The following is a 24,738-nucleotide window of genomic DNA, read 5'->3' on the forward strand; positions in this document are numbered from 1 at the left end:
TTTGTTTAGTATTTATTCGCACACTTAACACAGTTTTTGAGCCTCAGGCACACAAATTATTAAGTATTAACATGGCTGCTAGCAGAGGTAGCCACCATGTCGTGACATCCATCTGATGTGGCAAAATTCAAAGATTCATGAAAGTCATTTGATGTCATATAATGAATTCAGGGAATTACTGTAACTTTTTGACATACTGGTCCAAGGTTAACATAATTAACTTGGCAAGTGATACCTCATTAATGAGGTGCCCTTTGAAGACAGCCATTAGTTGTTATTTAAGTAAAATACTTTCGCTTTTTCTAAGAAAAAAAAAAAATCACAATGGGCAAGAGTTTAAGAGGAAAATTACTTTTTTGACTAAATCTATGTAAAAAAGACATTAAAGTTCATTTAAATACAGCTAATAGTTTGTTAGGAATAATGTAATGTTGGATCAAAGAAGACAAATGGATGTTTTTGGAAGTGGTACTAATAGATTGATCCAAACATTACTGTGACTTAGCTAGAAAAGCATTAATTATGTTAATTGATAGGCAGATTTACAGGTAACCCTGATGCACTGAAAGTTTTAAGAATTATTATTAACATCACTAATGTCCATTCTCTTTGGTTCTTTAAGAGCTTTCTGAGCCGTAAGAGAGGTTTTACTAGTCATTAGGAGCAGATCTTGGGGCAGCAGCAATACCATTCTGTCTGATTTGTTGGTGACAGTCTGGTGCTGTAGCAGAAAGTTAAGAGGTTTTCTGCAGTTGCAGCAAGAGTTCAAGAGCACAAGTTCAAGCCAGTTGGTTTTACATTAACACAGATTCAAAACTACTGCTGGGTGGAAGTTGGGGAGAGACAGACAGAATCAAAATTGGACTGCTCTTTGGGTTGCCTAAGCTGTGGTAGCTGATGTTGATCACAGCTTTGAGTTCAGAGACAAATGTGTACCAATTTCTCTGAGTAATGAAAAAAAAAAAAGTTCCATGCCAGTAATACTAATGGTATTCATGCTATTGCTGAAGCACTTTTGGAAGCATCTTAAAGTTGCTGTTATGCCATGTTTTAACTTGCTTTTTGAAGAAGCCATCTTCTGTATTCAGTTTAAGTATGGCTATTCCTACTTAAAATATTCTGTAGTTTTTCCAGTCAGTCACAACTTCTTTGCTTAATCCTCTACTTCAATTTCCTTTGTAGTGATTGTAAATAGAAAATACTATGATCCTGTGCCAAGACCAGAACTGTTTTTATTCTGACTTAAGTATTGCTTAAGTCAAGTGAGGGCAAGAGATTCCTCTTGGGAACATTTGTGGTAAAAAACTTAGCTCTTTTTTATGGTCTTGAAGAATTAACTCCCTGTAACACATTCCCTTCTCTAAATCTCTTCCAAATGACAGCAGTAGGTGAGGCAAAGAACTGAAGGATGAACAGTAAACCATAGCTAGTCCTCAGATGGGTGGCGTGGCTTCACTTTGGTATTTTACAAACGTTATACTCCCACCTCCCCTATATTCCCATGGGAAGAGAATTTTTTTGTTTTTTTTAATATAGTCCAAGAAGCATTTGAGCGAGCATCTTGGTTCCTTCTTTAATCTTTTAACCTTTTTTGGGTGCAGGCAAGTGTAAGTCAGCATCAAGCTTCTACACTCTCTTTCAAAGCATTTTGGAAGAGTGACTCAAAAATAATCCATGCTGCCCACATGTTCCAACCTAGTAACGACTGGTTTCTCCACAGGTTAATATGCAGGCCACTGAAGTCATGGATGCTGAATGAAGGCTAAAATGTGGTTGACTGTTATGTTAGTTTTATGTAGACATAAGTTAGTTGAAACAAAATTTATTTTTAATCATACTAGTTTATATTACATATAAATTTCTATACCAGTTTATAATAGGAAATTTTTTAGTCTGATGGGATGTTTTATTAATGTATACCTCAAAATACATTTATGCTTTGCATTTGGGGAAGCAAAAATATGCAAAAATAGAAGGATATTACTGTATTTTTGAGAAGCATGTTTTCTAGTAACTGGATCTGCTTTGAGTTGGCTCTCGTATTTCATTAACAGACTGAAACACAATTTACAATAGTGATGTATGGTAAATAATGCAGAAATCATGTCACATTTTAATTAAGCCTTTTAACGTAATTGTTTTATCCAAATCAATTTACACTGATAGCAGAATGCACTTGATTTTCAGTGGCTCTTTTAAAGTGAAGGAGAGTAACAGGAGAAACAGTAGTCCACCATGAAAGCTAGGATTTGCAACTTTAACATTTTTAATGTTAAAACCTGTGTGGTTCATATGAAAGAAGGTGTCTAAAATACCTTTTATTTTCTTTCTGGCTTAATTACAACTCTGTGTTCCTTGTGGTCACAGATGTATTGATAAAGTTAAATATTTTGGTCTTGACCTAGTCCTCTAAAGCTTAGGAGGCCTGAAAACAGTTTGGGACTTGATATTTATTTTGTCAGTGACTGTGAACCTATGTTTGTAAGCTAGCCTTTTGTTTTGAGCACTTCATATCTGCATTTAGTGTTGTAAGCACCAAGTGTGGGAGCTTCTTACAAAAATCATACATCTATGTGTATATGTGTAGTTACATATACACAACTAAGTTAGAATGCATTTTGTATTTTCATGTAGTACTTTAGAATTAAAAATATATTATATTCCTTAACTAGCCTGAAAACAAAAATAAAGGAAATGCATCATATTACACAAACATTAAAACATGATTGAATTTAAGGCATTTCAACAAGTAGATGTTTATATTTTAATAGAAACCTATTTAGAACAGAGCTCAAGAACATGAAAAAAAAATTTTCCTTGATATTCTTTCCTGTTTGGAATGTTGTAATGGGCTATCATGATAGTTTTTATACAAAGCACAAACTCAGTATTTAAAGTCGCCAGAACAGAGAAAGCATACTGAAGGAACCCTATTACCTTTTATTCACTAGAAATAGCTGATTGGTACTCATTATTGTCAGATGTTTTTAAAAAACATTACTGTTTGTAAGAGAATGTTACAGTATTGTGAGTCTGTGCTTGGGTGTACACAAGCACATATCTATAATTGCTTGGAAAATTGCCAGAGCACTTTTCTAAAAAGAAAACTAAAAGCTATATTCAATCCTCATTTAACTCTTATTAATTCCAAAAATTACACAAGAGAGATCTTGTGGCTTACATTCGGTTTATTCATTAGAAAGCGGCATGATATATGATCAGTCTTTGTGCACAATCCATAAACCTCATTCCAGAGCTTTTTGTAATAGACAAAACAGAAGTAGTCCCATGAGCCCAGTTTAAACAGATAACATACCTTTGTTTTGATGTGTGGTGAGATTACTGAGAAGAGTTGACTATTCATTGGAATGAAAACATACATTGAAAAATACAATGTAAAACATAAAACCAGGTATTGTTTGGTCTGGAATTAATAATCTAGACCATTTTTCAATAAAGCATTTGCAGTTTACGAGCTTTTTTTATTTTACTGCCCATGGTTTGTAAAGCCTTCCACTATGCATTTAATGCACTCACGTTCAAAGAAACTGTTTCCTCATGATCTCATATTAAAAGTAAAATGATAAAACTATTTATTAACAAAATCATAGCGTCTATTTTGGAATATTGCTCTCAATTGGTAATGGAGTTCTCAATTAGTAATGTTTTCCTCCTCAAAATTTATATATTTGTTCAGTTTCTCTAACTGTGAGGTTGAAATGCCAGTCTGGTTTATATCATTATCCAATGGCTTACTTTAAGTTCTATTTTCATCATTTAAAAATATCAAGCTAATAGATAATGGTTTTGATCCAGTCCACAAACATGGTGACTCGAACATATACTCCTGGTCGATCAGGAAGTGCACACTTGTAGCCAAATGATGTTACACCAACCAAAACCCATTTGTCCCCATCTTCAAATGTCAGAGGGCCACCTGAATCTCCCTGCAATATGGAATTCAGAAGTTAAAAGTGAATACTGCCAACTCTGAAGCACAGCCTGTTTATGCTGTTTTGTTTGTGTTGATCTTTAATTGTAGACATTGTATCCCTGTTTGTCTTGGGCACCAGAAGCTAGATCAATATGAATACTTGCATGTGGAAAAATTCTTGACAGAAGAAGTTGCTTTTTTCTTTCTTTTTTTTTTTTCTTTTTTTTTTTTTTTTTTTTTTTTAAAGAATATGATCTTAAGCTCTTATCAGTCTTCCAGTACAGGACTGGGTTTCAAATTATTTTTCTGCTTATTACTTTTACGTTTAGCCTCTCATCTTCCACAAAGCCTGGATAAATGTGTAGGCTTATTTTTTAATTAAACCTAAATTCATCCAACATGCAGTTTGGTCACCTCAGACTTTCTGAAACTTCAAATTTAGAGAAAAAAGGGTCAAGATTACCAGAATAGGAGGTGTGTCCTTTTCTCAAACCTCCTTCTCAATAGTTTAGCAGATGTAGCATTGCAATAGAATGTGGGAGACCAAATTTGATTCATCCCACAGCCTGAGTAGGTGATGAGTCAGCCATGAGTGTCTTGTTTTGATGAGAAAGCAAGCAATGACTATTTTTTTGTTGTCTATCAAGTTAGTTAGATATTGTCTATCTAGTATTATCTTTATCTTCTCATGGCCCTGTGAATGGATCTTTATGGGAGAGTTCTGCAAAGACTTGGGTGTTAAAATACTTCTGCCCATAAGTCTAGGGAGTCCGCAAATGTTCAAAGGCTGTGACAGCAGCCTAAAGGCTGAAGCACTATTAGGACTTGTTCATCTTTGCTCATGGTTGAATGGTCATTCACCACAACGCTGGTCACTTGTACTCTATGTCAGCCTATGGTGCTACACTGGTTTTTTTTTTGTTTTTTTGTTTTTTTGTTTTTTTTTTTATTATGAGGTTCAGAAGGAAAAAATGAAAGAAGAAAGCTGCAGAGGCTGAAAGAATGGCAAGTAAATTTGGGCTTACATACACTCCTCCTTCTAGACTAAACTAGCCAAAGCCACTGTACCTGATGAAGTCTTAGGTTGTGAGGGCAAGGCAATTGCAATTACATGGGAGAGCTCCTTATCAGACTTGAGAACCAGCTAGTCTCCATGCCATACACTCCATATTGTTGGAAGAAAAATTATGTGACAGGCAGCTCTGACTAAATCCTCAAAGAGAAGCAGTGTTCTGTAACCAGAGCCAGAATGGATAAAACTAGGTCCCCAGGAAGCAGCATATGAGATCAATGCAGAAAGGCAACCTTTCCAAAATACTGTGGCATCTGCCTACACAGTCTCCAGAGTCTACAGATTCTGGGGAAAAAGCATCATTGATCTCTCTCTTCATGAAGCATTTCTGAGATTTCAGTCTATTTGGTATTTATTTCTCTGTACTCTGCTTTTCCCTAAGCATGTCCCTCTTTTCTTCACGGAATTACTAAGCAGAAATTATTCAAAGCTTAGTGAAAGCTTAGTGCAGAAAATTTCCAGGCCTCATATTTATTTTCCTCCAAGGTTGTTTATGCCCAGATGATACAGAATTGCTTTTTATCTTTTCGACTTGTATCCTGATAGAGTATCAAATGGGCAAAATTCTGTGAATAGAAATTACATTCATGGAAAGTGATTGTCCTGGTTTTGACGATTGGAGGATCAGGGAGCATTTTATTCAGTAATGAGGTGTGGTGTATGCTAGTAGTGGAAATGAGTCGCTTGTATTTACCTGACAAGAATCTATTCCTCCTTCGTCATATCCCGCACAGATCATATTATTAGTAATAATATATTCCGGCATCTGTTGTTGGCATTTTTCATTCGAAATGAGAGGGACCTCTGCTTCTTGCAGTATATCTGAAGTGGGACCTGATGAAAATACAAAGTACAGTTACCTGCTGTAATAAATATGTACATTCTGCTCAGAATTCTGATGTTTTTTCTCCTGTTCCAGCATGCTGGGCACGCTATGGAGAAGCAGGAAACTGCCTCGCTGCTGTACTATTCAGGTTTATAGGCCTGTAACACAGCCACTGATTAAACAGTGCTCATTAACTGAATCCTTTCTTTCACTTGTGTAATGGGACTGAATTTGGTTATAATTAAATCAAGATTACTAAAATCAATGACTATGAACTCACTGTGGGGAAGATATAAGGGATAATTAAGGGTTTAGGAGCTTGGATTGTCCTCACTATTCATTGTGTAACTTTGAGTATTTAAAATTTGAAATGCAATTTTATTCTGAAAATGTAGAAACAAATGCATACAAGTAACTGTGGAAGTGAAATGGCATGTTTATTGTTTCACAGAAACTCCAAATCTGGAGTATATGATACACAAACAGAACGTACATTTCACAATACAGTCAGAGTGCTTGACTTCTGGGGAAAATTGTTTGCACATTGTCAGAAAGACTAATTTTCCTCCTCCCCCACCCAGTACCTGGATATAAGATGTATGTATTTCACGTTGAGAAAAGTTGTCATCATAAATTCTAAGTGGATGCAATAAGGTTTTTTCATGATTCAGTTATCTTAGATATGTATATATTTTTAAACAAGTAAGTTATAATTCTCTTATTTTGCTTTGGTGAAGAAATAGTGGAGGGGAATAGTTTCCAAATTTTCATATGGGGGAGTACCTCTTTAAATCATTTGACCTTAGCAAGCCCTGTGGAATCAGGAGCAAGCTTTCCTTCATGACTTCATGCCTGTCATAATTTTCCAAGCAGATGACCCACCTCCACTCATAATAGTACCCCAGCCAGCAATGGAGCAGTTAATTCCTGGTAAAAACTGTTGATTTTCTTCTGGTAAGCAGATAGGTTGTATATAATCTGTGAATGAGAAACAAGCAATCAATTTCAACCTCTTCCCTGTATTCAGGTTTTTATGAAGTCACATAAGAAAATGTTCATTAATTCAAATCTACTTTTTGGGCAACATATCCAGGAAGTACTGGACTGCCTCCAGAATTATTAGATTGTAAAAAATGTACGACCACCCCATCACCCTCACATGCTTAGCATTGTTAGAGTTTTGCATAATAGAGTAAATCTGTTTTATGGGAAAAGAATGACTCACCTGTATATTGCACTTTGTATTGCAGGTGCATGAGAGCAATATCACTATCTTTTGTATACTTCATGTAATGAGGATTTATAATTATTTGATCAATGTTTTGAACTACTGTTGAAGGCTGTGTCATATCTGATTGGTCATACAAGCCAAGAACTGCTTTCCACTGAGATGGTTTTAATTGCCTCCTAGAAGTTGCATGGAATATTCACAATTATGAATGATTAATGAAAGTTTTGAAAAATATGTTAGGTAAAATGCTAATTTTTAACCTCATGGTAATTCATAGCATTTGCACATTTTGTCAAAATAAATAGAATGTAGCAGAAGTGCTTACAATTTTGGCATAGTAATGCTATCTTAAATATCCAGACTCTAGATATACATGGTCGATTTTTTTATGTTAAGCTTATAATGCATTATTTATGAAGAATTAATCAGACAGTAGTGCAGAGGAGGAAAATATATTAACTAAATTACTATGGCTTTTTAAACACTGTGAAGAATATTGCTGACTGCCCACCAAGCAATTAATATCAGTCCCAGTTAGAAAATTATTATGGAATATCCAGAGAATAATAGGTATAAGATGTCATTGGGAATGCTGCAGCTCATAGACTCAGAAAACCAATCTCTTAATTTTTTAGCCTAAATAAAAAAAAATATGCTAAAACAAAATATGATATAATCTGCATTTTTTTGCTGTGCTGTGCATGCTGTTTTGAGGCTGTATTTATGTTAGAGAACTTGATTTTTTGCTAGTTGTTAATCAACCAGGTCATAGTTTCAAAAATGTGTTTTCAGCCTGATTGTTGTCCTGGATTAGTTTGACACCAAGAGGTTATCTTGTTCTAAAGTAGTAGCATTTAAGTTAAATGTTCAGGACTAAGGTGTGAAACTGCAAGCTCCCACTTGGGAAAATTCCAGTAAAGTCAAGATGATAAAATGAGATTTAAGTAAAAATAGAAAGGTGATTTAAAGGAAAAGCAAGTAACAAGACAGGTGTGGATTTATTGTGTAAAAACTAAGAGGGGCCTGATCCTTCTCATTTCAGTATCTTTGTGCGGAATACAGATCTTTGGAATATAGCTCCTATCATGCAATGAGGTAGCATTAACGTATCGGCATAGTCTCCGCTGCCTTATTACTTAGCTATTTATAATGAAAGCTCAACTGTAATTTTGAATATTAATGTTTCTTTTTTTTGCCATTCCATTTTCTAGGTGTCTTCCTCTGCACTTGTTTTTATTATAGATGTTATGGAAGCAAACCCTAGAAAATATTTTAATATGCATCACTTCTCACTTCTTTCAATGGTAGAAATAACACCATCTAAAGGATATCCAATATTGCCTACGGACATAAATCAAGATTCATGCACAACAAATCTTGATCAATCTGTGATAGTGTACAGTAGGAACAGGCAACACTGAGTTTACCTTTATAAGATATGATGTCATCCTTTATACCACTGGCAGAGATTCAACTCATTAATGGAAGATCACATTAATTATGGGTTAAGTGCAAATGCTCGGTATTAATACCACATATTTAAGGTGCAATTCTTCATCGTTCAGAAAATACTGCTTAGTTTCCATGATTCTCTGCTTTAAAGGACTAAGGGTTTACCAGAAAGCAAAGAAGCCTTTAGCTGAGCCCACAAATTTCAAACCAGTAATTGAAAAATATTTTTTTATATTGATGTCACAGATTATTCATAATATGATGCTTCCTTAACGAACCTGCACATAAAAGAAATGTTTCATTATCATTAAAATAAAAAAGACATGGTGTGGATATCATATGGCCATCTCAGCTAGTTGGAAAGATGCCCTGGAGTCAGTGGAGAGAAATTTATATTCATTTCATTCTAAAATAAACATCTAGAAAAACGCCTTAAAAAGCATCACACCCCAGTGATTTCAGTATGATCCTTTGAAAGAGTGTTTTGCTCTACACAGGATTGATCGATGGCTCAGGTCATACTTTAACCCAGCTTTACTGACAACTATCCACCATTTGGATACTTGAATGTTGTAGGAGTATCAGAATGTGTTAGCTTCTGAGTGCAATGAACATTACCCATATGCACAGTGTGCTGCTGTCACCAGCCATTCATCACTGACAAGGGAAGCTCCACAAACATGTCTGGAATTAAAATGGAGTGAAACTATCCAAGGCCAAGCCTCTCTTCTGGCATCACTTCCACCTACAATCCTTGTTCCATAGCTCTGAGTTACCAGGTATTTTCCACAAGCTAAAAAAAAAAAAAAAAGGAAATCAATAAATTAAAAAAATTGCAGATTTTTAGAGGGATATAGCATGCTTTATTAGACTAGCTAATATTGTTGGAAAAATTGGCTTTGTAGTATCTAAACTACTATTCAAAAATATTGTTACTGTGGAAAAAAATTGATGTTTTATAGCTGAAATCAAGATACAACTTTATAACTTGGATTTAGATGTGTTCTTTCATGAGACCTTCTGGATTTTTTATATGTGTTTACAGAATAGTCCCATCTCTAGTGTATACTTAACACTGAAAACAAGTGAAGACTTGAAATTTTCCTGTGTTTATATCATTACGAGTGTAGCTTTTATAGGCCATTCCCTAACCTTTCTATTCAAACTATAAACATTAGGCTTTATGGACTGAACAATTTGATTTCTATGTGAAATATTCCCAGGGTACGTGTACTTACGTTTATTGTTGCATTGCAGATGAACCACCCGGTTGTTCAAACAGAATTCTCTAGAATGAAAATGCAATTAAATCACAAGTATCTGCACACCAGCAAATACTTTATGACTGTCAAATATATATACATACACATTTATATATAAATGGCTATAAGCATATATATACTTACTTCTCTATATAAATACATTATAACTGTTAAATATAATATCCAACATCTTTTAATTATATTTTAATTATAAATATACAACATTCTATATAATACTGTATGTACATATTCCTCTTCAATGGACACATAATTGGTATATGTTACAAAAATAAAAGTAGACTTCCCTTGTTTTTTAGGGAAATGAGTCATCTGTCCGTGACAGATTCTCAATTAAATTGTAACTGTGTATGGTATTTTTTCTACCTTTTGAGACATTTTTAATACCTTACCACTAGAGATCAGTATGACCAAAGAATTTAAGAGAATAGTTTGATATCATTGTATCTTTACTAAGGTTATAATACACTGTAAAATATATAGCTGCATTTACATGGTTAGAAATTATTTAGCAGAGATATAAAGCCAGAGTCTGAATAGCACAAGACCACAGATCAAAACCACTCAAGCATTTCCGATACCCAGAGGTTTTAAGATTTTCTTCATAACTTGTAATGAATCTGAACACATCAGACAGTATGTGTACTAGCAATTTTAATCTGATACACACAGAAATATATCAGAGAAAAAGAAGTCTGCCAATGGCTAGCTTACAATATGTGTTCCCATATAATTTTTAAACAGAAAAGGGGAAGATATTATAGGTATTATGTAGCCCTCACTGTTAGCTCTAAAATTTGATATAATGCATGATGTAACCCAGCATTTTCACAATGGCATTGTGGTGCAAGAAGGGCAAGTGGGAACTGTAACCCCCGACATTCCCAATTAAATCTTCACTACAAAGGCATAAGAATGAGATATGCCTCTGGCCCTGAAAGTCGCAGATAGCAGTTTTCCCCTGCTATCTAATTTTAAAACTAATTTAAAAGGTGGAAACCAAATTCTGCGGTTTGTATTCAAGTCTATATCAACTTCATAAGGGTGTCCCTTGGTAGTAAGACAAACGTCAAAGAGGACAACCAGAAATGCATAAACCCATAGGAAACCAATACCATTTTCTGCATAACATAGCAGCTAGATACTCTCGACCAAACTCCTTCCATAGGCTTTCAAAAGGTCGTTGGTAGAGTATATTAGCTCCTTTATCTGATTCTACACTTTCCTTTAGGTAGATGCATAAACTAGCCAAAATAATATCCAATATGTCAGATTTGTCCCTAATTTTTTCACATGGAAACGGGGAGTCACATGTAGTGAGGGTCTTTTTCCCACCACCAGGACCAACTGACTGCTGTAGTAGAAATTATTATTTCATGCCTCTCTGAGTGTCATCTATGAAGCAGCATGCTGGGCAGAAATCTGGTATAGCTGGGACATCTGAGAGTATGATCTTCACTTACAACTGGCAAAAGCAATTATACCTGTGGAATCTGCTCACATATATCTGCAAGGCAGGATTTTTCCCTGTTACAAAGCCATTCTGCCAAGGATATACATTGCCTAAGGGCATCAGAGAACAGTTTTGCTGTCTCTGCCACCACATCTTTCAAGTCTTATATACATGCCCTCCTTTGCTTCAATGGTAGTTACACTTGAATAAAGACCAAAGACAATGTGAGAAATACATTTTATAATTTGATGCACAGTTAAAGAATTTGGGTTTTTCTTAATTATCAAATATATGTGATCTTTCTATCATTCATTATATGTACAAAAAGCATGTGAATCTCTAATGGTTTCACCCTGTAAAATGATCCCTATCAGCTGTCCAGATGAAACATGGTAGAAAATATCTATTTCTGCAGCAGAAATACATCTAAGATAAATGAACTTATTCCATTTCCTCCTGAATTAACCAGGTCTCAGTGTTTAATAGATATTAACAGAAGACATGTTTAAATCATTACTGCTTTTTAAGATCTCTCATGGCAATGCTGGTTTAGACATCCACTCAAGAGGAAAAGAAAAATAGCTTGCAATGATATTCCATTAGTTGAAGATGATATAGTTTCACCACCAGCGAGAATGATGTATGTTTGGGATTAACAGATTATAATAAGAATATAAACTGTATCTTTTTAAATTGGTTTTTTTTTTTTCACTGTAGATAAAACATGGCATAGAAAATTAAGAATTCTCTCCTGCTTTGTTACTATGTGGTATGTTTATAAAGGAAACCTGAAAAAACATAGACTCTTTCCATCTTCAACATGGTTTCAGCATTTTAGCAATCAGACAGTAATTTGCTGCATCAGTGCGTTTGGTAGGATTCCAGAAAAATGTGTATAATAAGCCCTCTTATAAGCAGAAAGACAATAATTGAAGTAATTGTGTATATTTTATTTTTTAATTTGATGATGGCAAGCCTTTCTGTTTTTGGAGGTGTACTGTAAATTCCAGAATTTCCTGAGAATATAATCCTGTGCTAACATTACATTTTCATTTAATCTACAAGAAACTACAAGTTTGTAGGACCCTTCAGAATCACCACAGATGTTATTTGGATTGAAAAAGATTAGAATATAATTGACAGTATGCCAAGGTTCATCTTATCTAATGATTCACTGTTAAATATGGAGACACATCCAGAAGCCATTTATGAGTGGGACCAATTTGTCTAAATACAGATACCAGTCTGTGAATTGCTTACCTTAGCAATCGACAAGTAGTCCTAAGTCTGTACCAATAAAGTCAATAGATAATAGAGTGTGACAGTATTTCAAGAGATGCCTTGATGGAATACTAATTTTTCTCTGTTGATAGCAGAAAGAATCTAGTGTGACAACTACTAGATAACTATGGGTGAATGCCACTCCATTTTAATTTTTCCACTATATTATATATTAATAATTTAGAGATTTCTAGATAAGAAATGTGGGGTTTTTTTAAATAGCAGTATTTATTGTTTCCACAGTAAATATATAAAGACTTCACTTAAGATTGTACTGAATGCTAGCTAAAAACAGAGCAAGCACCTCTCTTCTTTTAAATTTACAATAGATGGACAAGAATGGAGGGAGGAAGAAAGAGTTGCCCAATGTTACACAGAATTCAGTAGTAGAAAGAGAATAAAACATAGATATGTTTATAGTCCAGACTTCATACAGAATCATTATACCTCTTGGATAAACTTGAGCTAGAAATCAGTGTATAAATGATCACCACCATACTTTTAATTGTTCCTTTTATGAGGAAGAAACCTCACTCTACCCACCTTTTTGTAAATATTAGGCTGTTGTTAGTTCCTTTGGCAATGTTGACAAACGGGCCATCTCCAGTGAATAATACTGTCGATGACACATTTGCATCCCTGGAAGGGAGAGACACACATGCATATTTTCAGATATTTTTATGTGGGAGAATGTTTGGGAAATGTTTGCAGTACCAATTCTGAAATATATGGAGCTAAAACTCAGCATGCAAAACAGAACAGGAATAGCTGAACCTTGAACATCACAGTTTTGGGGGTTTTTGAGGGGGGTAATTACATTGATACTATATATCTGTGTCTAGAGAAGAAATTAAGCTATATTTTATATAAAGAATAATCTAATGGAATAAATGCTACCTTCCTTAGAAGCTGAGTTTCAAGAGTTATGGATCGGTTGAAATAAAATAACTGTTTGGGGAATAAGCCAAGCATACCATGTTTGCTAGTGAACAAGAAAGTTCTTCTGAAGTGGCGGGTATTCATTGACTAATTTTTTTTGCAACAACAGCCTTCTGAACAGCAAGAATTCCGTGTACTATTGATGGGACTTTTTTTGTTTTTACACTTAGAACCCATACCCAGATTTACTTTATGGCACATTCAGCATCATATGCTTTGCAGTACTGCATATGACCAGCTTGGAACATACACCCAAGAAACATTTGCTTTCTCTTGAAGAAACAGGGAAAAAATATAAATGCGGTCAGACTACATAATTTTCGGGGGGGGGAGGAGAAACATCCTATTCCCATCTGACTCTTTAGCCAGACATATTTCAGGAGCAAGAAGAGAACCATTTGTGCAAGTTTAATACACAGCGAGCACCTGTGTACCAACGAAGTACCTTCTCTTCAAATGCAGTAGACCTCACTCCCCTGGAAAGTATAAAGTCTAGAATCTGCCTGCAAATCTGCTGGGTATGAGGAGTAAGACTAGACACAGGAGAAAGGAGATGTTCAATAGCCCTGCTGTGGCACAAAGGGAGCTATATGACCCATCCTACTGGAAAAGTCATTACTGCACCATTACTCAACCTAGAAATAACAAAGTACGCTTAATTCTGTCTCTAGATATATAGACATATATAGACAGTCTGTGCACTCTGGTCTCGTGTACAGACTTTTTTCAATATAAAACACTAATGTGTACTTCAGAGATTACCCTGGAACCCTGGGGTTCCCCGGGAAACTTTTTTAATGGTCTAGGAGAGTGGTAAAGTGCCAACCCAGGTAGGTAAACTCAAATTCTACTATGAGGAACTTTGCTGAGACTAGTGTAATCACCAAGCTATGAAAAGCGCAAAAGTGTGAAAAAACCACTAAGTTGTTTCTTGAGAATGTTTACAAGCAGAAGCTTTTACCAATGTAAAAAATGAACACCCTACCAGGAAAAGCTTAGAGTATGTACATATATGAATATTACACTTACATTTTCCATGGCACATTATACCAGGAAACCAATCAAATGCATGTGTGTTTTACTAATTACTGTAACACACCCTGTAATAGAGCAAAACCTATAAACCTTCCAAGTCATACCTTCCACCAACCTAATAATACTTGTGAAAATCTCTCATCTCACCTCAGCATCTTTCTTGGTCTTTTTTTTCAGCAAAGACTGAGCATAGTTTTTCCACTTTTTTTTTTTTTTTTTTAAATAAATGCTGAAATATCTGTTATACAGTTCAGAACTTCTCTGAGCTTTTCTGTAACCACAGGGGCTTTATTAAGCTTCCCCAGCTTTTTGAAATAAAATCTAAGCCCTTTTTTGAGAAAACCTTTGATAATTTCATTTGGTTTCTTAGTGTGCTCAAGCACACACAACTGGAAATCAAAATCTCTGAGCTTTATGAATGACCACAAAATTCAATCTGCTACTCTTTTAATTAACTTATTGGCAAAAGATGATGATTAAGCATTTCTGTAAATATAAGAAATCAGACACTTTTCCTGGAGATATTCAGTTTAGTAACAAGAGTATAGTTTGTACAGCTTGTTAATTTCTGTTAATGAAAATGATCTTATAGAAATCTTGCAGGTTGTGACAGAAATGGACTTTAAGAGGCTAACTTAGGTGTTAAATAACCCTCACTCCATTCAACATGCTCACCAGGCAAAGCTTGCAAAAAAATTAGAGAATAGTCTTAGAAGTTTCTTACAAATAGATGTAGAGAGATATCTGTGCACTAAATTCCTCAGATATTATTGCTCTTCATGTACCTAAATACTCTATGAATCACTATGATTTCAGTCTCTAACTCTGTCTCAGATGTGCTCAGTAACAATAAGCAGTAGCAAATGTTGGGAAAGATTCAGGCGGTGTGGTACCATGTTGAAAAAAATATTCAGAATAAGGATAGAAGTCCAATTGGCTGATAGCTACAATTCTTTTCTCTGTTAATAGAAAAAACAAACCAACAAACAAACAACAACAAAACCCCACATTTCTCATTCGAAGAAAATACGTTCACGTGTTCTGTTATTGTTCAGTTCTCAGGCTGTGGGATGTTTGCAGTTTGTTTTCTTTGTGTTTGAGGCACAGGGGAGTGTTTCTGTTTCATCTGCTGATTTTCTAACAGTAAGAGAAACAAGGAAGAATAGTAGCAATTTACAAATAATGAACACTTTCTTTGGCATAAAAAAAGCTTTTTTTCACATGTGGATTCATATGGAGAGCTACTGTTTTCTAAATGCTTGCATGCACCCAATTTTTTATATGAAAATTTGTAAATGATAAATAAAAGTAACTTCTCTATACTTTCTGGGTTTGAAATGAAGCAATGGGTTTAAGCCAAGCTTACTGGCAATGTCTGATCCTAAGTGAAGCTCTGGACCTACAAATCCAAAAAAATCATTGAGATTCCTCCTGTGGCTTTCAGGTCAAAGTACACATTATTACTTGGTGACAACTGACAACTCTTGCCAAATTATTAGGACCTCAATGCTTACAAACACAGCCTAAACACTGAGAACCAGGTTCTTTCTTTCATTCAGCACATGACTCTCATTGGCTCTACCGCAGAGTAAGACCATGTTATCTGTTTATTATCCTAATTTATCCATCAGATTTTTGGGTTTTTATTGGGGTTTTTTTGGTGCATAGATTTTTGGGAATCATTTTTACCACTTTCAGGCCCTATGTTTATTCTCAGCACGCTGGAGAACCTGGGTCTGACAGTCAAAGGCATGATTTTCTGAGATGTCTCAAGGAGCTAAGTATGTAGCTACTACTGACCATTCATAAGTGGGGAGGATGAAAACCTAATTGACCTGGAAATCTCAAACAAGACATTTTATTCCAATGAACTCATTTCCTTTTCAAGAATTTTGTGAGTTCATGAAGAAAATAATAGACTGCAGAGTTGAGAGCAAGGCCTAAACTCTCAGTCCTTGTTGGACTTTTGGCTATGGCAAAATTGCAAGTTCTTCCCCCATTCCTGGGTACAATTCAACAAAGACCTGGATGGCTCTGGTTCCAGAGAAACAAGTTTGTTTTACAACAGACCAGTAGAATGGTGAAAAGCTCAAGTTACGATTTTGTTGGTTCAAGGAAAAGCAATGCTAACAATACTTAGATTTTAACAGTGTTGTCAAATGCACACGGTTACAAGTGTACGCTGAGCAAAGAATCTTGTTCATGTTTCTCAAGAGCACCAATTTGTGCACCTTGCACCCCAGACTCATTAAGAATATTTGTAGATTATTTGCCTAAGATATATTTTGTAGATGAACACATAGGCATGCCTCCAGATTTGCTTCCTGTATAGCACATACCACAAATGTGACAGTCACATATTTGAGAAATGGAGGCAAAAGGATTCACAGGTGTAATGTATTAGAATCTGTGTGGAACATTGCACTTTCTAGCCCAGCTACATAAATTATCAGGGTATGCTACAGGACTCCTATCATTTCAGTCCCTTTCATAAATTAAACAGTAAATGAGACTAGCAAACATATAAGCAATTGTGCAAAAGTAAATTGTCCTAGATGAACCTTAGCTTCTTTCTCTAAAAAGCGTGATTCTAGGTAATTATTCAGTATAGGTGCATGAGCTATACGCTACTTGAGACCTGTTATTACAAACATCCATTTAGTAACAAATATGGTGTCACACTTACTAACAAATATGCTGCTACAGGAGGATTCATGGAAGGCAGAAATAGCATGATGTTTACAGGGGTTTTATATAGTTATATATATGAGAATTTTATCCTATTCTGTAGGATCAGTAACAACAGTAGCACCCAGGATATGACAATGTGATGAAATTTCAGTTTAAAAATACTTTCTCTTGACAATGGAAATATGTAATAAAGCAAGAAATGGAATTAAAAGGAGTAACTAGGAAACTTATTAGGAATATTTTTTTTAGCAAGTGTATCTAACTATTTTATAGATACACACCAACATGTATTGCCACAGAATGTTATGGAGAAAAAAGCAGAAGTAATTTTTAAAAGGTAATAGAAAGTACCATGGGAGACAAAGTTCACTGAAGCCTATCAAATATAAAAATGTAAATGAAACCAACAGACTACAAAATTACTGCTGTCCAGAAGTTATAGAGGGAAAAGAGTTAGGTGAGGGAAGAAAGAATCAGAGGAAGAAGGCTACTGGCCACTGTAAAGGACAATGTGTTTGACTAGAAGAACATTTAGCCGTTGTATGTTCTTATATGCATGTGTAAATGAGATCACTATGTACATAAATTACAATCAGGATTTGTGCATGCAGATGTCTGATATTTACATAAATGCAATACCTACCCAAAGGGAAAAATGTAAAACAACAAATCAGTACACATTCATCCAATGATTAAAAGTATTTTAAAATAACACTTGGATATTTTTCTAAGTCCTAATTCTGTGATTTCTACAATTAATTTATCAGAAGGGCAGTTGCAGGCATCCTAGTTTGGACAGAGACCAGCATAATGAATTGCAAGCTTAGAATTTAATTTTATTATTACTTGGATGAGTGACATTCCCTAAAAAACATCAGCACTGTAGGAAAGCTATTTATTATTCAGTGGATGGCAGTGAATTTTCAGTTATATACTTCCCTCCTCTCTCCTGCCTTGAAGTATACCTTAAGAGAAATACAGTTTCCTCTCATAACAGCTCTAGTCTAACGATAATTACGAAATGTATTTGGAACCCAGGAGCAGAATACCCAAGTGATTATCTTGAATTTACTTAAAAATAATACTAATATGATGGCAGAACAGCCAAGGCTGCTGTTTACTCCAGCTTTACTCTTGAGCCATCCGCATACAAGTGAAGATGTAAATGATGATGTAAAGTGGTAAAAGACTAATATTTCCACATATTACTCTCCCAGTGTTTTCCAATATGTACCCTCATGCCTAATCTGCAATATTCAGAGTCATCAATCCTGTAATGAATGCCATCAAAATAGGGTTTGCAACAATTACAAAGTTGTTGGCACATCAAGCAGTTCACTTGCTACAGAAAAATACATTTGCCCCTTTTTTGGATGGTAAAGACACCAGTAAAATGATGAGGAAAATACCGATATGCAGACTAAACAAACCTGCAAACAAGTTACAAGCACAATGAATATTTTCACTCACCCTAACCCCAGAAGCTGGCAAACACTGTCTGAAATCTCGTCATTCCAATCATCTGCACATGTCAGGTGCCATGTATTCCCAATCCTGGCCTGTACCAGCCCTTCGGTGCTTAGAGAACCATTAACCAATCTCACTATAGACCGAAATGGACAGAAGCATTTTAGATAGGTGGTAAAGGACCCTTCCCCCTTCCCATCCCCTCCCTCCCCCGCTCCGACCCAAGCAAACAGAAATGTAATATAAACAGATTAAAAAAAAAAAAAGAAAAAGGAAGAAAAAAATTAAAATACATTACAATGGTAATAAACCCAGCATCTCCAAGATGTTGTGTTCCCACAGGAAGAAAATGTTATTGTTATCTCCTTCTATATTTCTGTCACAGGAGGGTTTCATACCCTGTATTTTGCAAATGTCTCACAAATAGACAATAAACAGTGTATTTTCCATCAACAATAACCAATGTTTTTTTCTTAGCCAGCATTATACAATTTTCAGATACTGTGTGAAGATTTAATTACACAATGCTCAGTAACACTGATTGGAAATGAGGTTACAACCAGAGCTGACAGAAAAATTGGATTTTCTGGTTCCAATTGCTTTGAGAATATTCACTGTTTTCATTGCAGCTTTAGTTAAAACACACACACGCAAATAATAAAAGCTCCCTAAAAACCATTTGTTCAATTTCTATTGTCCAGAAAACCTTTTTCCACCAAAATATTTCCACAAAAATGTAAAGCATAACCACTATAGTAAAAAAAAGAAAAAAAAAATTAGATTTTTAGGAATATCTCTTTGACACAGTGTTCGAATGGAGCAAGTGATAGACAGTGATTAATTAATGTTAACCCTCAGTCATAAGAAATTTTTGAGTAGTCTTGAAAAATTTCAGAATTTCTGCACTGCAAGATTTCTCCAAATTTCTTTTGACACTTCTCTCTTCCGCTCGAACTATAATTCCTTTTCCCTTCTCCTCATCAGATCCATGTTCTTCTCCAACACATTGTTAGTAAGGAGTAAGAGTTATTTAGCACTCAACAACTGCTTCGTTTAAATGCCATATATTTTGAGAATTCTCCAAAGGAAAAGGTATCCTGTACCTTTTCTTTGCAGTCCCTGGGAAGTTTCAGAAGTTGGAGAATTTGAAAATGTCAGTTTGTCTAGTTTAAACTGCCACTTCTCATAAGAAATTGAAATTGGATTCAGGAAAATGAGCAAGACTTCTGGACACTGAAAAGACTTAAAGTGAGGATGTCTAATTCAATTTTCATTTTATTTTAAGGCTTAGATTGATTCAGCCAATGTTTGGATTAAATGGGTTTTTGGAAACAATTCTCCCAGTCCTTTAATGTAAGGTAATTTGTTATGAAGTAATAGACAATCTATGGCAAAATAAATCTTTGGGAATATGTACATCTTGTTAATTTAGGTGATGGTTACCTCATTCAGATCTTCTTTAGCAATGGCTGGAAAAAAACATTCAAGTCTTCTTTGCTTAAGAAGAAGCTGAAGTGAATTTTATTCCATGCATTTTAAAGGAAGACTATCTTTGCAACAGAATAGCTAATTGCTCTAATGCGAAGAGTGAATCCGTGCTTTTGGACATATATATATGTATGCAGATTTATATATGTCATATATAGAAATATATGTTTATATATTATACATATATGCATGTAAAAGATGTTTAAATCAATTAGAATTGTCAGCATACATCATACAGCATACAAGGACATATCTGATCCCCAGCAGTCCTCTTTGAAACAAAGGAAGATGATGTTCTACTGGGCTTAAATGCCCACTTAGTGCTCCATAATAGATTGTCAGAACCACCACATTGTCAGAAACATCAATTTAATTTCTGTGCTAGTCCCAACATGCTTTTAACGTCAGTTTTACATTTAACTTATTGTTCAGAGAATGCTATTTCCATGTTATGTGAAATGAGGTCACACACTCATTGTACACTTACATTTTGGAAATAACAGTTTTACCAGAGGACTAAGCAGCAGCATCCGTTTGTCTGCTTGTAGCAACATGCACACCTACAATGGATGTTGCTTTTGCAGCTGTGCCATCCGTTCATCCTATGGCAGTGTTTCCACAAGATGAAGTCCATGCAGGCTGGAGGGTGCCATGTGCTGTAGTTTGGCTTCACACCCACACGATTGTCTGGGAATTTCCATCAAGAAATGGAACTTCACAGCAGAATTTATACTGCTTTGAAACTCAAATTAATTACAGCAAAAAGTGATAGAATTTGGGAATAAAAATGGATACAGGAGGAAAACATGTAATGCATTTTCATTCAATTTTGGGCCATTATAAGCAGCCACAGTTTTAAGCACAGAGAACTTCCTACCTTTTCCAGAGATCTTCATCAGCTTACATATACTATCTCAGAAAAGCAATTTGGTTTTTTTGGTCCTGACAAACTCAATGAGCTACTACTGTGTAAATTGGCATGGTCTGCATGCAGCTGCAGTAGTTTACATTATCTGCGGTTCTGTGGCTGTGTTCCTGCATAATTCCTACTAAATATACATGCACTCTTTCTCTTTGAAAGAAACCTTACTGCACTTTGCTTCATCAGAGCCATCTTCACACTGAGGTAGGTTGTCACAAAGGTTATGCAATGGTATACAATCCCCACTGCCACACTGGTGCTCATCAGTTGCACAAGCCCCTAAAGGAAAACAGGTAAGGAAAATTAATTGGTAATTACAAGGAAGGTTGATGTTCACTGGAGATAATACAGTTCACCTGAAATAAAAGTTGAGTACATAGAACCTTCGATTTCCCTTTTTTCTCTTTCTTATCCATCTCTCTTTCAAAATGAAGATTATTTTGAGAGAAATAGAAGCTAATTAAGAATAGAATCTATTGTATTATATTTTGTAGCATCTGCTTTAATTAATATTGCTCAGGTACTAATGTTCTTCTGTTACATGTAATAAACTTTGGAGGGATGAGAAAAATCAAATCCTGGTCAAATCTTGTCAAAAGTAACAAATGATTTCAAATTTCAGATGTTGAGCACTTCCACAAGAGCTTAAAGACCTTAAAATATGTTGAATCAAACATACAAGAAGCACTGAAAGCCAAGTGTCTCCTTTCAGAACCTGCCTGGGAAGAAAGGTGGAAGAGACAAAAGTAACAGAAATGAATGAGAAAGCATTCACAAAAGTAGGATTAAGCTACTTCAGTATCAGTTATGTAACAAAAGCAGATCAGATAGAGAGTAAAATTAAAGTTACAATTTTTTCTATGGTCTAAGTGTACTTTTAATGGCTCCATTTTATACATTTACAGGAAATACAGTCATAAACTTAAATTCTGTTGAAAAATTGTTTATTTTCTTTATTTTCCTTCCTGGACCTACTTACTGAAACATTTAATCATCTAGAAATCTTATTTAAGGCAAGGTAATTGCTTTGCTTCTGAATTTTTAATATTAATTTAAAATGATTCATTCATCAGTCAGTATGGGCTGTTTTACAATATGGAAGCAAAAGAGTATGGTTATAAAAGACCTCAACCAGAATTTTCACAATATTCAGTGGCCATAACTGATGTCAGATTTTCCATAGAACTTATTAGTCAGGTTTTTTATTATATTGCATACTGCCAAAAACTACCAATTTTCAAGTTATGCTTCCTTTTAAAAAGAATGATATTTCATAGAAAATTAAAATATGAAGAAAAATCTGCTTTTCTTTTCAAAATTACTTTATTTACTGACAATCCTTTTACCCTTGGGACTACATGCTAATAATGATAGTCTCTGTCCTTTGGCTGAAAAGATCATGAATAAGCATTATTCTTTTGCAAATGGAACTTTCTAATATATTTAACCAGAACTGGCAGTGGCTATTTGGAGAACTCTGCCTTGCTAAGTTTAATTTTCGTTTTACAACAAAATATGAGCAAAGCTGGCTCAGCAAATATGCTGAACCACCTTTAAAAAAAGGCAGTGTTGTTGTGTGATAAGAAGGCAGAATAAGAAGCAGCAAAATGGTCTTATGTCTGTATAAACCTACCTCTCAGTCTTGCACAACAGGATTAAATGTAGTTGATTTTACAAAGGTAAATCAATGGTTAATATTTTTATTTTTAAGATTAAGAAAAATATTACTGTTAATCCATAGAAAAGCTGCAGCTGGCTAAACATGCCGGGAGACACTTGCCTTTATGATATTTAAAGTAAGAAAGAGTGTAGATTCTTGTCGACTTTCTGTTCATGTAAATTAATGGTATTTCACACATCTCTGAATACATACTGCTTTTTCTTTCTCTTTCTTTTTTTCTGTTGTCAGACTTCCACAGAAGTAATACAAGGCTTTTAAATAATTCCAAGATTTGGCATAGAATTAGTGTAAGTATTTCTCCTTGTAAGCATATTGCTGTTCCATGTACTTTAGCATTTAGCTCCATTTTGCAAGTTTTTGGAGAGCTGATTGCTGAGTTACTTGTATGTGTGTCAAATATAATTGCAGTCTCCAACAAAACCTGAGACTTTTAGCAGGGGACTGGCTGGGACTGGAAACACTGCTGTCCAAATATTTCAAAGACTAATTCTTCTCAGATCCTTCACAAGCTGAGGACCAAATTTTTGAAGGTGCAAGAAGGACTGTATTGCAAATATTAATCAGAGTTACATATACATTTTTATCTTCTAGTGGATGTGATTGATAATAAATATTTCACAAATGCATTTAAAGACACATTAGTGACACCCTCAAGTGAGTCACAAAGAGATCTTCTTTTCTGAGGCTTGTACAGAAAATAGTTTGTATTTGCACTCTAAACATTTAAATCGTTTTTGGTCAAAATAGTGAGTCAATTTTTCACATAATATTACACAGATTTGCATATGATACAGACATTGGTCCACTTTTACACTAAAGCAACAAAGACGTCACTTTTCATGCTGGAAAACAAATTACAGATGGGTAACTACCAGGCTTTTTCTCTTCAACTTTTTCATATTTCCATTGATGAAGGGCTGAGTGTCAATTTCCACAGTCCAATTCTTTTCAAATATCTTTGAACAACAGTATAACCACTTAAATACAAGGGTTCATATGCTTACCTAGATGGTAGCCAGTAGTAAAGTTTGCAAGAAATCCCTTCTTTGTTGCAGATGTGTCCGTAAGGAGGATTACTGTCATCTGATTTGTTGTAGAGAAGACATCTGGCAATGGGTCTTGTCCTGTATATACAGCTATTCTCCAGGAGAACATGGATATATTTAAGCTATTTTGTTCTTATGTATTTCAAAATGTTTTGGGTTATTCTCCCAAACACAATTGCTATCAGACTGCAATGATCAAAGCTCAACCCCAAATTTGACATATCATTATAGAAAAATAAAGTTCAACTAAGAGATTATGCTTCTGTTTGTCCACATAAATGAGCAGTCTTATTTATCAAGAAGTTAATTTTGTTTGGATTGCATAGAAAGCTAAGTGTGTGCAAACATTTGGGAAATATGATGTCACATACAGTATGCTTTCTCAAGTTTTCCTCCTAATTTCTGAGACCCCAAAAAAAGAAGAAATGTTCAATGAAATTAGAAACAGTTAATTTCTTTTATATTATATCCATCGGTTTGCTCCAGCTGTCTGATTATATTAATTTTGCATGCTATGCTGTTACTTACCCAAAAGTAAAGAATTTGGTCCTCTGCCATCTCTGACTTCAACTACATCATAAATATTTTCCAGATCAAAAACCTGAAAATGAAGTTGAATGTTTTTTCCGCTTTCAGCATTTAAGTACCACACACCTAGAAAATAATAACACACACACAAAAATCACCTTTTCAGCTGTTACATTTACAGTGTCATTTTCTGGTTGAAGGATTTGGGGGAAAAACTCAACTCTCTTAAACTATTGAGATCACCCAAGAGGTTTAGAAAACTCAATCTTACCTTTAAAAGCAACTTATGCTGTCAAGACCAAAAATTCTATTGATTCTCATCTCTAAAACACTTTTGAAAACTGGATTTAGGCTCTTAAGACACACACATGCATTTTTTACCATTCATGACAACTGTGAGTTTCCCTAAAGC

General features: G+C 34.8%; 1 protein-coding gene across 2 annotated transcripts in view; it reads right to left on the bottom strand.

Moving 5' to 3' along the window:
• Positions 1 to 3,791: 3,791 nt before the first annotated feature.
• TMPRSS15 (transmembrane serine protease 15) overlaps positions 3,792 to 24,738 on the bottom strand; it is a 54,722-nt gene continuing 33,775 nt past the window's right edge. For both annotated transcript variants that reach the window (XM_030477050.1, XM_030477051.1), the window contains 11 exons: positions 24,327 to 24,452; positions 23,757 to 23,888; positions 21,240 to 21,350; positions 18,665 to 18,797; positions 13,073 to 13,168; positions 9,754 to 9,803; positions 9,134 to 9,308; positions 7,058 to 7,239; positions 6,715 to 6,810; positions 5,701 to 5,840; positions 3,792 to 3,947 (listed from right to left, as the gene is read on the bottom strand). In XM_030477050.1, coding sequence (XP_030332910.1) covers positions 3,792 to 3,947; positions 5,701 to 5,840; positions 6,715 to 6,810; positions 7,058 to 7,239; positions 9,134 to 9,308; positions 9,754 to 9,803; positions 13,073 to 13,168; positions 18,665 to 18,797; positions 21,240 to 21,350; positions 23,757 to 23,888; positions 24,327 to 24,452 — 1,397 coding nt within the window. The remainder of the gene's footprint in view (positions 3,948 to 5,700; positions 5,841 to 6,714; positions 6,811 to 7,057; positions 7,240 to 9,133; positions 9,309 to 9,753; positions 9,804 to 13,072; positions 13,169 to 18,664; positions 18,798 to 21,239; positions 21,351 to 23,756; positions 23,889 to 24,326; positions 24,453 to 24,738) is intronic.

Source organism: Strigops habroptila, chromosome 2 (assembly GCF_004027225.2).
Source record: "Strigops habroptila isolate Jane chromosome 2, bStrHab1.2.pri, whole genome shotgun sequence".
Lineage (NCBI taxonomy): Eukaryota > Metazoa > Chordata > Aves > Psittaciformes > Psittacidae > Strigops > Strigops habroptila.